We start from the raw sequence: 14,332 nt of genomic DNA on the forward strand, positions 1-14,332 counted from the left end.
CAACCGCTGTAAGACTGAAGGAAGCCGTGGCGGGGAGGGTTCTGAGGGCCTTGGTCCATAGCCGCATCTTCAAGGCTTCACAATGGTGGCTCCAGGGTGGCAGCCGATTTTCTTCTCATTTTGCATAATTTAAGGTTACAGTAACCCCATGAATAAGTACAGTATTAAATGAAAAATTAAAAGTAAATTAAAGGGTCTCTCACTGAAGTTGCACCTACACATGGAATCCCCAGTGCTCAGGCCTTCCTTACATCACGCATGTGTAAAAGTGTGCAGCCCTGTAAAGTCAGTATTTTGCCTCAAAGGCCAATAAGGAGAAGATGGAGGTGCTATTATCTACATTAAAATAAAGACTAAGGAGGACAAGCAGGGTGCCCTTGGGAGGCGGAGGCCAGCAGCTCCTGGAGTTCAAGGTCACCCTGGGCTACCAACCTGGACTTGAGACTGTTTCAAAACTGAGGAGAACAGGAAAAAATATGCTAGCTATAACTGAGCCAGATGTGAAGAGGCATCGTGATCTCAGCAACTCAAAGGAAAGTATTTTTTTTAAAGATTTTATTATATCTATATTCTATTTATTATATATAAGTACACTTTAGCTGTCTTCAGACACACCAGAAGAGGGCATAGGTTCTCATTACAGATGGTTGTGAGTCACCAACCATCCCACCATTGCTGAGATTTGAACTTAGGACCTTTGGAAGAGCAGTCAGTGCTCTTAACCACTGAGCCATCTCTCCATCCCCCAAAGGAAAGTATTTGATTGGGGCTGGATTACAGTTTCAGAGATGTAGTCCACTATCATGGCAGAGAGCATGGCGGGATGCAGGTAGACGTGGTGCTGGAAAATCAGCTCAGAGTTGTACATCTGAATCTGAAGGCAGAGTGAGAACCTGGGTCTGGCATGGGCATTTGAAACTTCACACCCACCCCCAGTGACACACTTGCTCCAATAGGACCTTTATGAGTCTGTGGGCCATTCATATTCAAACTGCCACATTCTAGTCCCTGGTCCCACAGGCTCACAGCTTTGTCATAATGCAAAATCCATTCAGTTCAGCTTCAAAGGTCACCATACTCTTCTTTCAGTCTTAAGACTGCTTCAAAGTTTAAAGTGTCTTCTGAGAGTCACGGCAATCTCTTCACCGTAACCCCCTGTAAAGTCAAAACACAGATCACCGACTTCAGCACACAATGGTACTGAATAGAGTTATGTCTATATCTTTAATTCTTCAAGTATGCGATGAAGTGGCTGTGTGACAAGGCGTAGCTTCAGGTACCAGGACACAGGTAAGCTTCAGGCTGTGCTCTGAGTCCTTACAGACTAGACAGCATCAAGATGACCGTGTGAGAAGGCCAGGAGGCTGCTTGGAGCGAGTGGGACGGTCAGGAGAGGGGCTTGAGTGGCGGTGAGGGAGCCAGCCAGGGAAGGCACACTAGAGACTGATGGTTTCTCTTATCACAGGTATTTTCAGTGGCTTCTAACAGTGATAAAAATACAGAAACCAACATTCATTTGCATAAAAATCACTACTAGGGAACCTTGTACACAAAGTGCAAATACGCACCTCTTGTCTGATAATTCATATATGTAGGTTTTTAGAATCAGAAGGTTGACATTTTTATACTTCTAATTATTAAACTAATTTCTCACCTGAGGGATTCAGGCCAGTGACCATTTTGATGTATGGAACGCTTATTTCCTACAGGATTAGCTGCTCTCGTGGCAGACTTCCTGTGCGGTGTTTTAACATATATTCACTTTTGAATGTTTCAGGCAGCAGCATCAGCAACAGGAGGTAGGCCGGCCTGGACCCCGTTCACACCCACGTGAAAGACCGACCACCAGTTCAGGAGGGCTTGGGAGCAGCCAAGGTATGCTTTCTGCCTGTTCTCTGTGTGCTTTACTTGATGCCCAAGGTCCTTGTCAATTTTACTTTATATTATTATTATTATTTCTTTTTCCTCCTCCTCTTTCCTCCTCCCCCTCCTCTTCCTCCTCCTTCCTCCTCCTCCTTTCTTCCTCCCTCCTCCTTTCTTCCTCCCTCCTCCTTTCTTCCTCCCTCCTCCCTCCTCCTCTTCCCCCTCCCTCCTCCTCTTCCCCCTCCCTCCTCTTCCCTCCTTCCTCCTGCCTCCTCTTCCCTCCTCCCACCTCCTTTTCCCTCCTCCCTCCTCCTCCCTCCTCTTCCCTCCTCCCTCTTCCTGCTCCTCCCTCCACTTCCTCCCTCCTCCTCCTTCTTCTACTGCTAGCGTTGCTTCTGCTTCTTTTTGGTAGTTTTTGTTTGTTTGTTTGTTTGTTTTCTTTTTTTCTTACTTCTTTTCAAGACAGGGTTTCTTTGTATAGCCTTAGCTGACCTGGAACTCACTCTGTAGACTATACATAGAGTCATAAGAGATCTGCCTGCCTCTGCCTCCCAGCACTGGGATCAAAGATGTGCAACACCTCCTGGCTTTTTCTTTTTCTTTTTTTAAATTTATGTATTTTATGTATTAGTGCTGTGTCTGCATGTGTGCCTGCATGTGTGCCTGCATGTGTGCCTGCATGTGTGCCTGCATGTGTGCCTGCATGCCAGATGAGAGCATCAGATCCCATTATAAATGTTGCTGGGAATTGACTCAGAACCTCTGGAAGAGCAACCTATCCTCTTAACCACTGAGCCATCTCTCCAGCCCTCTTTTCTTTTTTAATTGTGTTATAGAACTCTTAAATGAATTTGTAATAGACCAAGTTCCTCTGAACTATAAAACAGACTGGAACACTTGGTAGATGTTTGGGTTTTATTTATTTAATGTTGTTTTGTTTTTGAGACAATTTCATTATGTAGCTAGGGCTAGCTCGGAACTCACTGTGTAGCCCAGATTAGCGTCAAATTCATGATCCTCCTGTTTGGGCTTTTTTAGTAGTAGCAGTAAGAGGCATGCACCACCACGCCCTGGTTGGTTTTAAAATCACACATAGTACTTTAACTTCACAGTTGACATATTCTTGAGAAATCCTTCAGAGATGATTCAGAGGTAATAAATATTAGTAAGTAGAAAAGAAATATTTTTACCACTTAGTAAGGGCAAACATGTTAATATAGTCTAGATAACAGCTGGTGTCCAGGTTACTACTCACCCGTCCTCCATGCAATAGAAGTTAAACTCAAGCCAGGTATTCGTAGATGTTGAGTGGAGAAGAAGCCCTTTCTGTCAGATGACTTCATAGAATCTATGCAGAGCTCTCAGAATAGAACAGCATAAAACAGTCAAAAAACTGATGAAGGGAGCTGGAGAGATGACTCAACAGTTAAGAGCACTGACTGCTCTTCCAGAGGTCCTGAGTTCAATTCCCAGCAATCACATGGTGGCTCACAACCATCTATAATGGAATCCGATGCCCTCTTCTGGTGTGGCTGAAGACATCAACGGTGCACTCACATACATAAAACAAACAAACAAACAAATAAATAAATCTTTTATTTTTTTCCAAAACAGGGTTTTTCTGTGTAGCCCTGGCTGTCCTGGAACTCACTCTGTAGACCAGGCTGGCCTCAAACTCAGAAATCCGCCTGCCTCTGCCTCCCAGAGTGCTGGGATTACAGGTGTGAACCACCACCGCCTGGCCAAATAAATCTTTAAAAAAAAACCAAAACAAATGAAGGATTGTGGATATGAGATGTGTCTCACTAGCGAGCACACTATACAGAACCCTGTAACTACAGCTGCAGGTGGCTTTGACACCTCCGGTCAACTTGGGCACCTGCAGTCCATGTGCACATAACCTACACATGCCTCTGTCAGAGGAGGGTCACAAAAACGAAGATTTCAGTAAGACTCACAAGTTGACAAAACCCAAATGTAGCCAGGGTTCAGTTGAAAACCACTGTGATGCCAGGAACCATGAAAGAAGAAGGAACCACATGGACAATTTTAATTAATCATTGCTTTTTGTTTTTTGTTTTGTTCTGTTTTGAGGCAGTCTCATTCTGTAGCCCAGACTGGCCGTGAATTCACTATTGTCCTACTTCTGCCTCTTGAGCGCAGAGACTCTGGTCATCCATAGCCCCCTGGATTTCACATACACATTTTAGAGCAGAAGAATAACTGAAATGCAGACGCTCAGTGAGTGGACTAGATGGCAGGCTTGTAGTAATCTTTCCCACTAACACAGCAAACTGACCATAGACAATGAACAGAGCAAGGGAGGCCTCTGACATTGCAGCTCAACCTAACTCACAGGAGCCTCCTAACAGGATGCAGAAGGGGTGGTGAAAAAGTCTGATGATTCTTTTCATCATCTCAGGCGGCAGAAACTAGAAGCAAATGGAAAAAATTGAGTGAACATCAAATTCGTGTAAACCCAAAGAAATACTTACTAGGACTTCTGAAAGCTGAAGGCACAACCCCCAATCAAAGAAATAACTATGCCAACAGTAATTTGAAATGGGAGGTGTCTGTCTTAGGGTTTCTATTCCTGCAAAAACATCATGTCAAGAAGCAAGTTGGGGAAGAAAGGGTTTACTCAGCTTACACTTCCACGTTGCTGTTCATCACCAGAGGAAGTCAGGACTGGAACCCAAGCAGGTCAGGAAGCAGGAGCTGATGCAGAGGCCATGGAGGGATGTTCCTTACTGGCTTGCTTCCCCTGGCTTGTTCAGCCTGCTTTCTTATAGAACCCAAGAATACTACCACCCACAGGGGCCCTCCTCACTTGATCACTAATTGAGAAAATGCTCCAGCTGGATCTCATGGAGGCACTTCCCCAACTGAAGCTCCTTTCTCTGTGATAACACCAGCCTGTGTCAAGTTGACACACAAAACCAGTCAGTACAAGTGACCCCTTGTCAACTTGACAAACACATTACTATTAAGCCTCAACCCTTACTTTCTTATTCATCCCCAAGATCTAAATAACTCTAAGAGTCTCACACTCTTTACATAGTAAAAGTTCAATCCCTTTAAAATGCCCAATATCTTTTAAAATTTAAAGTCTTTTAAAAATTCAAAGTCTCTTAACTGTGGGCTCCACTAAAATACTTTCTTCCTTCAAGAGGGAAAAATAGCAGGGCACAGTCACAATTAAAAGCAAAACTCAAACTCCAATGGTTCAATGTCTGGGATCCAACTCACGATCTTCTGGGCTCCTCCAAGGGCATGGGTCACTTCTCCAGCTCTGCCCTTTGTAGCACACAGCTTGTCTTCTAGGCTCCAGCTGCCTGTACTCCAGTGCTGCTGCTGTTCTTGGTGGTCATCTCATGGCACTGGCATCTCCAAAACACTATCCCCGCTGTAACCAGGCTTCACCAATAACCTCTCATAGGTTCTCTTTATGGTAACAAGTCTCAGCTCCTTTGCATGACCCCTTCAAGTCCTTGGTCATCAATTGCAACTGAGGCTGCACCTTCACCAATGGCCTTCCGTAGCCTCTCACAGTGCCAAGCCTCAGCTGCTCTTCATGACCCCTTCATGCCTTCAAAACCAGTACCACCTGGGTGACTCTTAACAAAATACAGCCATGGCTATGTCTGGAACACAACCTCTGTGCTCTCAGAAAACACTTGACAGAAGATTTCACCTCAGTGATGCTGGTCTTTTCTTAATCACAGCTAATTCCTTAGCTCCAGCTAATCAGCATCAGTAGTCCCAGTAACACAAAGATTTGCTTTAGTGGTTCTGGTATCTTGTTAATCACAGCTGATTCTTCAGCCCCAGCTAACCAAAACAACACAATCTTCACAATTAACACATGGCCCTGATAAGTCTTTAATCTTCCCTCTGAAATTTCACAAGCCAGTCCTCCATCTTCTATGCTGTTCTCAACATTATCTTTCTTTTTTTTCAATTTTTTATTTTTTTTTTTAATTTTCTATATTCTTTGTTTGCATTCCGAATGCTTTTCCCTTTCCCGGTTCCCCCCTCCCCATCGGTCTCATAAGCCTCTCATAAGCCCTCTTCCCCCCCCCCCCCCCCACATCCCAATCACCCCCCTCCCATTTCTCTGTCCTTATATTCCCCTACAATGCTGGATCAAGCCTTTCCAGGATCCGGGCCCTCTCCTTACTTCTTCATGGGAGTCATTTGTTATGCTAATTGTGTCTTGAGAATTCAGAGCTTCTGGGCTAGTATCTACTTATCAGTGATTGCATTCCATGTGTATTCTTTTGTGATTGGGTAACCTCACTTAGGATGATATTTTCCACTTCCAACCATTTGCCTAAGAATTTCATGAATTCATTGTTTTTAATTGCTGAGTAGTATTCCATTGTGTAAATATGCCACATTTTCTGTATCCATCTGGGTTCTTTCCAGCTTCTGGCTATTATAAATAAGGCTGCTATGAACATAGTGGAGCATGTGTCCTTATTGCATGCCAGGGAATCCTCTGGGTATATGCCCAGGAGAGGTATAGCAGGGTTCTCCGGAAGTATCATGTCCAGTTTTCTGATGAACCGCCAGACTGATATCCGAAGTGCTTGTACCATCTTGCAATCCCACCAGCAGTGGAGGAGTGTTCCTCTTTCTCCACATCCTTGCCAACCTGCTGTCTCCGATTTTTTGACCTTAGCCATTCTCACTGGTGTGAGGTGAAATCTCAGGGTTGTTTTGATTTGCATTTCCCTAATGATTAATGATATTAGTTGAACATTTCTTAAGGTGCTTCTCAGACATCCGAAGTTCTTCAGGTGAAAATTCTTTGTTTAGCTCTGTTCCCCATTTTTTAATACGGTTATTTGGTTCTCTGGGGCCTAACTTCTTGACTTCTTTGTATATATTGGATATTAGCCCTCTGTCAGATTTAGGGTTGGTGAAGATCCTTTCCCAATCTGTTGGTTTCCGTTTTGTCCTTTTGACTGTGTCCTTTGCCTTACAGAAACTTTGTAATTTTATGAGGTCCCATTTGTCAATTTTTGATCTTAGAGCGTAAGCTATTGGTATTCTGTTCAAGAACTTTTCCCCTGTGCCCATGTCCTCAAGGGTCTTCCCCAGTTTCTTTTCTATTAGTTTCAGTGTATCAGGTTTGATGTGGAGGTCCTTGATCCACTTGGAGTTGAGCTTGGTACAAGGAGATAAGAATGGATCAGTTCACATTCTTCTGCATGCTGACCTCCAGTTGAACCAGCACCACTTGTTGAAAAGGTGTTGTAAAGGTGCTTTTCCACTGGATGTTTTCAGCTCCTTTGTCAAAGATCAAGTGACCATAGGTGTGTGGGTTCATTTCTGGTTCTTCAATCCTATTTCATTGATCCACTTGCCTGTAATTGTACCAATACCATGCAGTTTTTATCACTATTTCTCTGTAGTAATGTTTGAGGTCTGGGATACTAATTCCCCTACTAGTTCTTTTACTGTTGAGAATAGTTTTAGCTATCCTGGGTTTTTTGTTATTCCAGATGAATTTGAAAATTTCTCTTTCTAAGTCTATGAAGAACTGAGTTGGGATTTTGATGGGGATTGCGTTGAATCTGTAGATTGCTTTTGGCAAGATCTATATTAATCCTACCAATCCAGGGGCATGGCAGATTTTTCTATTTTCTGAGGTCTTCTTCAATTTCCTTCTTCAGAGACCTGAAGTTCTTGTTGTGTAGATCTTTCATTTGTTTGGTTAGAGTCATACCAAGATACTTTATGTTATTTGTGGCTATTGTGAAGGGTGTCATTTCCTATACTCAAAGGATAAGCAGACTGAGAAAGAAATTAGGGAAATGACAGCCCTAACATTATTTTTCAAGCTCCTACACAACATCCCACAGAGCTCTTAATACCGAATGGATGTCTAGCCCACAGTTCCAAAGTCCTTCCATAGTCCTCCCCAAAACATGGTCAGGTTGTCACAGGAATACCCCACTGTGCTGGTACCAATTTGTCTTAGTCAGGGTTTCTATTCCTGCACAAACATCATGACCAAGAAGCAAGTTGGGGAGGAAAGGGTTTATTCAGCTTACACTTCTTCATTACTGTTCATCACAAAAGGAAGTCAGGACTGGAACTCAAGCAAGTTAGGAAGCAGGAGCTGATGCAGAGGCCATGGAGAGATGTTCCTTACTGGCTTGCTTCCCCTGGCTTGCTCAGAACCCAAGAATACCAGCCCAGAGATGGTACCACCCACAACGGGGCTCCCCCCCCCCCTTGATCACTAATTGAGAAAATGCCCCACAGCTGCATCTCATGGAGGCTGTTTCCCAACTGAAGCTCCTTTCTCTGTGATAACTCCAGCCTGTGTCAGGTTGACACACAAAATCAGCCAGGACAGTGACAGTTCTATGAGTGATGGAGCGGATAATGTGCTTGTAATGCTGAAACCTTAAACCCAGGATTACATATGCAGCAATTTCATTCGAAGATGGGGAAAGAGTTTCAAAAATGTCTCCAGCAGTTCTATCCTTAAAAGTTAAAGAAAGGGGTGGCTCTGCAGGCCTGGCAATCCGAGCACATCTCCATCAGCCATCATCAGAGATGCTTGCTCTTGCAATGGATAGGAACAAATACAGAGATCCTAAACAGGATGTGTCAGGGAACTTTGAGGGAAAGGTAGCAGAAAGATGGTCAGAACTGGTGGGGACAGAAGTCACCAGGGAAACAGTGCCTTCCAGACAAAACAGAACTGATGCACGTGTGAACTCAAAGGTGGTGGCAGGGTGGCAGGGTCAAGCCGGATGGAGTCTCGCACCCGAGAGAGGAAAGTTAGTGAACACCATCTCCCGTCCCTGACTCAGAAGCTGTCTTATTGCTAGACCTGACAGTCCTAATCTAACCACTAAGGCCCACATGGCGGAAGAGGGCACTAGCTCTGTCTGTCCTCGGTACATGTCATGGCACACAGTACCCACAGATTTACACACAGTTAGCAAAGTCTTTGGGAAAAAAACGAGAAAAAAAGGATCTAGTATTCAAGTAGAATATATTTGCTAAGAATTTGCTTTTTTTTCCCCCTCCATCTTGGACAGGTTTCAAGTAGCTTGGGCTGGCTTCAAATGTTATATATAGTCTAGCACAACCTTGAGTTCCGATTCTCTTGCCTCCATCTCTTAAGTGCTAGGATTACAGCAGTGTAATAAGTGCACACTTATCACAGAGTGTGATGCTCTGCTGGGGATGGAACCCAGAGCCTTGGGTGTCCTAGGCGAGCGTCTGACTTAGCTGCTCCTCTAGTTCAGAAGTCTGCCTTGAGTGAAGAGCCTGCAGGAATCGTTCTGAGATTTTTTTTTCTTTCCCAGCAGGCGACGCTGCCAGAGAAGAGGACATGCTTCGGACAGCTGTGACCGCGTCTTTAGAAACTGCTAAAGGCAATTTGAAAGCAGAAAGAAAAAAATAGTACCTTTAAAAATCATTTTGCTACTCATACTTTGTAACATTGTCTATGTGATTACAGTGTAAGGTCCACTTCGGCAGTGTGTTCACCAGAAGAGATAAAGACACTGCAGTCGTTTGTAAGCAGAAAGGCAGAAACGTGTCATAGGACTAAGGAACAATGGAGATGCTAGCCAAAGAGGTAGTGAAATGAAAGAAACTTAAGGTAGTTTTCTAAATGTCCCTTTTTGTTTTTCAAATGTGCAATATCTAACTGAAATTATGGAGTTTTTCTTGGCTCTTTTGGACCAACTGATTAGCTCTTGCCACAGAACTTGATCCTGTAATGTTTCGGTTTCCCTCTGCATTGGAGGTGACTTGGCTCTCTGGAGCTTTTACTTGATTTCAGGCCAACCTTTTATGAAATGTCTTTTGTATGTCTTGTTAGGGAAAGACCAGTCTGTCTTCTCATATATATGTAGGGCACATGGGTGCTTCCTGGTGTTATTTTCTCTGGTTTTGGTTATTCTCTCACAACTCTAATGTGATCTGTTGCTTTTAAAGCCTTTTTTTTTTTTTGTTTTTTTGTTTTTTTTTTTGTCCCCCCCCCCCCCCCCACACACACACACACAGGGTTTCTCTGCATAGCCCTGGCTGTCCTGGAACTCACTCTGTAGACCAGGCTGGCCTTGAACTCAGAAATCCGCCTGCCTCTGCCTCCAAGTGGTAGTTTTAAAGGCGTGCACCACCACCGCCCAACTTAGAGCCTTTTTCAGTGGGATCATTATTTCTTAATTCTGGTGCTTTCCTCTGAAGTCAGCTCTGCTCTGAAGTCAGCTCTGCTCTTATAAACGACCTGAGTCTTTTTGTGAGCATGCACGTTCTAGATACCCTGTGAAGGCTTTCAGTTGTGTCTTGGCTGACTTCTATAATCCTTCCTGTACCTTATTTCCTTTCTTTTCCAGTTGAGAAAAGGAGAGGCAGAGGACGCAAGCATATTTCCTTCTACTTAACACGCACCATGAATGTACCACAGGAGAAACTCGCCCTTCCGACTTGGTGGTGGCTTTGTTCTGGGCTTTCTTCTGTGACAGGAGCTTTGTGTTCTATTCTTGATTAAGTCCTGGAAAAAAGATGCCTGCTTCAGTTTTGTTTTGTTTTGTTTTGTTTTAAATTTTTTTAATTTTATTTTAGTAGAAAATAGGCTGCTAGTCTATGATGGTCTAGAATCTGAAAGTAATTTACTAATGAAAATATATTTAAATATAGTGTGCGTTGACCCTTGCAATCATGGTTAAATGGCTTAAGAATTACAGAAGTCACAATGCTTAAAGGGTCTGTTTGTAAATAAGAAAGTCCTTAGTTTTGATAAAGATTAAGCAGGATGCACAGCTGGTCGTGCTGGGTCAACCCTTGACATGGTTTGGGTGGGAATCAACTGTGTGTCTTTGTCATGGTGTCATGGACCCTGACACCTGCTTTCCCTCCTTCCCCTCTGAAGCCCCTTTGAATGTTGACTTGTGCATATATAAAGTCCAAGAAGAGATTTCAGCCAGCAGTTTAGGAGGGTGCAGCGTGCTATATTGCTCTACTGGTGTGCGCTCTGCACACGTTTTTTATCAGGGAAAGTTTTGGATGTAGGATTTATTGCTGTCTAACTGAAAAAGATACAAATATTTTATTTATGATTATGAAATGGCTTTTTCTTGATAGGATGGGTTGTTTTGTTTTGTTGTGCTAGGGATTAAAACCAGGGCCTCCTGTGTGCTAGGCAAGCACTCTACCTCTGAGCTATACCCCAGATCCAAAACAGGCGTTTCTTTGTTGGTTTTTTTTTTTTCTTAGCCATTTTGTGCCAATTACAGTTGTTGTTTTTTTTTTAATTTGCTTCATGAAAAATTAGGTAGTCCTATTTTTAAATCTATGAGGTTTTCTTTTAGTAATTGCAAAAATTTAGAAGAGCTGTGCAGCCGTAGGGCATTAGAGTTAGGACTTTGCTTACAGTTGATTGTTATACTGAAGTACATGACTACCCCAAGTGTGCTGGTCACATATCTAGACATTGGGCCTTTCCTTTACCCTTTGAAAAATCACATTAAACTTTCCATACATTTAGACTGATGTTCTGCCTGATAGAAAAATGAGAAAGCCAATATGCATTTCAGTTTTAACTTAAGAGTTTATAAAACATTCATATAATACATCATACTTAAATCACGTATGAAATACAGCATGTTGATTTTTTATTAGAAATGTTTTAAAGAGAAACTGAGCATACACTGAATATATTTGAGTACATTTTTTAGTTTGTTATAAATTATGGTATTTGTCCAGGCAAATCCGAAATCACCATTGAACTTCCTCCCTCTTTGGATTGGCCTAGGCTTACCTAAACATTTAGATTTCATTATTAGTGAGTAGCCAGTGTGAAAAGGTGCCAGTGCTTATTATAACCACAGTATCCAAAGCGTAAGAGTTCTGTGACATTATAGTTCCCACGCCGGTAGCTGCTGTTTATAGTACTGCAGTACCAACAGAGGTGAGGGAATCACCGCCCCGGTTGTGTTACAGACTTGACTGACATTTCCATTCTGTTTTTACCAATTGGAATACTTTAATGTTTAATATTTAAACTACTGATACCACTTTTCTAATCTGTAACTTGCTCTGCCAGATAAAACACATACAACTGTGATGCTAGTGTTATAACTAAATATAAGAACACTTTGGTAGGCCAGGCATGGCGCTGTATGCCTTTAATGGTACTCGGTAGTCAGAGGCAGGCAGATTTCTCTTCAAGTTCATGGCTAGCCTGGTCTACATAGTAAATTCCAAATGTGCTGAAGCTGCACAGTAAGACCCTGTCTTAAACAAACAAACAAACAAACAAAACCTTTGGAAAGACCACTTTCATATTTTGGGATGTCATGAGCTTATCTATATTTCAAAATTCATAATAGCTGTCCTTTGGCTTAAACCGTAAATCTATACCCCCAAAGGCAGCACTACTATGCAGACATTTCACTGATTTAAATTGTCTGATACAGTCAGTGCAGGTGAACTCCGGGGTAACATTTTAAACCTTGGCCAAATAACTTACACTTCACAGACTGTCTGAGGCGGTGCTTCTTTTTTTTCCTGAAAACTTGATTTTTCTTGATGAAGCCAAAGTTAATGAGGATGAATTCTCAAAAGAAGTAGTCTGCATTGTTTTATTTAATATCAGGTTGAGTGAAATCAGTTTTGTGTCAGAGTCTAAGCCACACTATTTTAATACCTGCATGTTTGATACTATTTAAATCATGCTGGTGCCAAGAATTACTAAATTCTTAGAACTGGCCCTGTGCCCTGCATATGTCCAGCTGGGCAGTGCAGAACCCAAATGTGCTCTCTGAGAGTCTTAAGCTAGGGAGTGTGGATATTTTAAATTAGTAAGAGATTTCAGTTAGTATTGAAACCTCCAATCACAGTTCATGTTAGGCAGTGTGATGTGCTCAGTGATAGGGCAGTCACCTAGTGGCCCTGGCCTTGGGTTCAGTCTCTAATACTGCAAAAGGAGAACAGAGGCTCACAATGTAACCTACGTCTAGAGAGGTGTTAAAGGAAGTATTTTCAAAATGAATTGTTTTGTTGTAGTTTAGTCCTAACAAGTATAGAGCTATGATCTATGACCTTAATTAAGAAAAACCAGATTGGGGGGTATAGCTCAGTGGTAGAACATTGACTGCAAAAACCAGATTGAATCAGCTAATCAGTAGTGTAGATAATTTTTTTTGATTTTCATATTTAAAATAAAAACTCTCCCTTCATTCCTAATTTGTTTATAATCAAAGAGAAAAATTGATTTTGTATTATTTTTCAAAGTTTTATATAAAAAGATTTTGTTGTAATCTATCATGAATGAAAAGGATACTTTTTTTTTAATTTGAAGAATAATTTTTTTGAGTGTGTGCCTAAAATGTTCTGTCATTTTAAGAATTAGCACAAAAAAATAGATAGTCCCTAAATTTATGGCAGTTTAATAGTAGAAGTCCACAGCCCTAGGTGAGGCACTAGTGCAAAGTGTGTGGGAGATGCAGTTAGGTCGCTTGAACTCACTTGTCTCTTCATAGTGTAAAAGTGATAAGTTTCCTGGAATTTTTTTAATGATTTTTTTCCCAGGAAGACAGACATTTGAAATGTGATTATCTAATTTCTACAACACTGGACTAATAGGAATAACTTTTTTTAAAAAAAAATGACTGTTCTGTATAAAATAAATATATGAAACTCAAGTGCAAAAGCCGTGAAAATCACAAGCATCGTCTTCTGTCAGTGTGATGCACTGTGGCCGAGCAGTTCCCTCAGGACCCGACTCTCCAGCCCTTCCTCCTGTGCCTCAAGTGTCGGCTGCCACTCCACCGGGCTTCCGTCTGTCTGCTCTCTTGAAAGCGGGGCTTCCAAAGCACTGTTGAGCACTGAGGGTTCTGTTGATGTGGATGTTAACATAGTGAGCTGTATTTTAAATATCAGAGATTATTAAATAAAGAGAATGATTTTCTATTAACCTTTGTGTCTTTATTGCTAATTTAGAACCTTGCTATTCATAGTCTGGTGGGAGGCAAGCTATATATATCTGTCTCTTGGAAACATTTCCTAAATGCGTTTTCAGGCCACAGTCAGACCCACTGTACCAGGCAGGACCTTGGAGCTGGAACTTGGAGAAGAACAGTCTGTGGAGGTGCTTGTTTTTACACAGCTGCAGTGATGCATGAAATAGGCCAGGGGGGCCCTCACAGATTCCTGTCAGAATACGTTGTCACCTGATCCCAGATACATAAGCCTTCCACAGTTGTTTTGCTTTCTTTTCTTTTTTCTTTTTTAGATTTATTATTATATGTAAGAACACTGTAGCTGTCTTTAGACATACCAGAAGAGGGCATCCGATCTCATTACAGATGGTTGTGAGCTACCATGTGGTTGCTGGGATTTGAACTCAGGACCTTCAGGAGTGTTCTTAACCGTTGAGCCATCTCACCAGCCCCACAGTTTTGTTTTCATTGCTTAATGACTGAGCCCAAAG

The 14,332-nt window shown here is 42.2% G+C and overlaps 1 protein-coding gene across 4 annotated transcripts in view; it reads left to right on the forward strand.

Moving 5' to 3' along the window:
• Positions 1-9,855, forward strand: part of Atxn3 (ataxin 3) — a 42,630-nt gene extending 32,775 nt beyond the window's left edge. The window contains exons 10-11 of one of the 4 annotated variants that reach the window (XM_052185224.1): positions 1,778-1,875; positions 9,198-9,854. In XM_052185224.1, coding sequence (XP_052041184.1) covers positions 1,778-1,875; positions 9,198-9,295 — 196 coding nt within the window. In that variant the 3' untranslated portion in view covers positions 9,296-9,854. Of the gene's footprint in view, positions 1-1,777; positions 1,876-9,197 lie in introns of those variants that run through there. The other 3 variants (XM_052185225.1, XM_052185226.1, XM_052185227.1) reach the window with 3 other exon arrangements.
• The last annotated feature ends 4,477 nt before the right edge of the window (positions 9,856-14,332 follow it).

This window comes from Apodemus sylvaticus, chromosome 6, assembly GCF_947179515.1.
Source record: "Apodemus sylvaticus chromosome 6, mApoSyl1.1, whole genome shotgun sequence".
In the NCBI taxonomy this organism is placed as follows: domain Eukaryota; kingdom Metazoa; phylum Chordata; class Mammalia; order Rodentia; family Muridae; genus Apodemus; species Apodemus sylvaticus.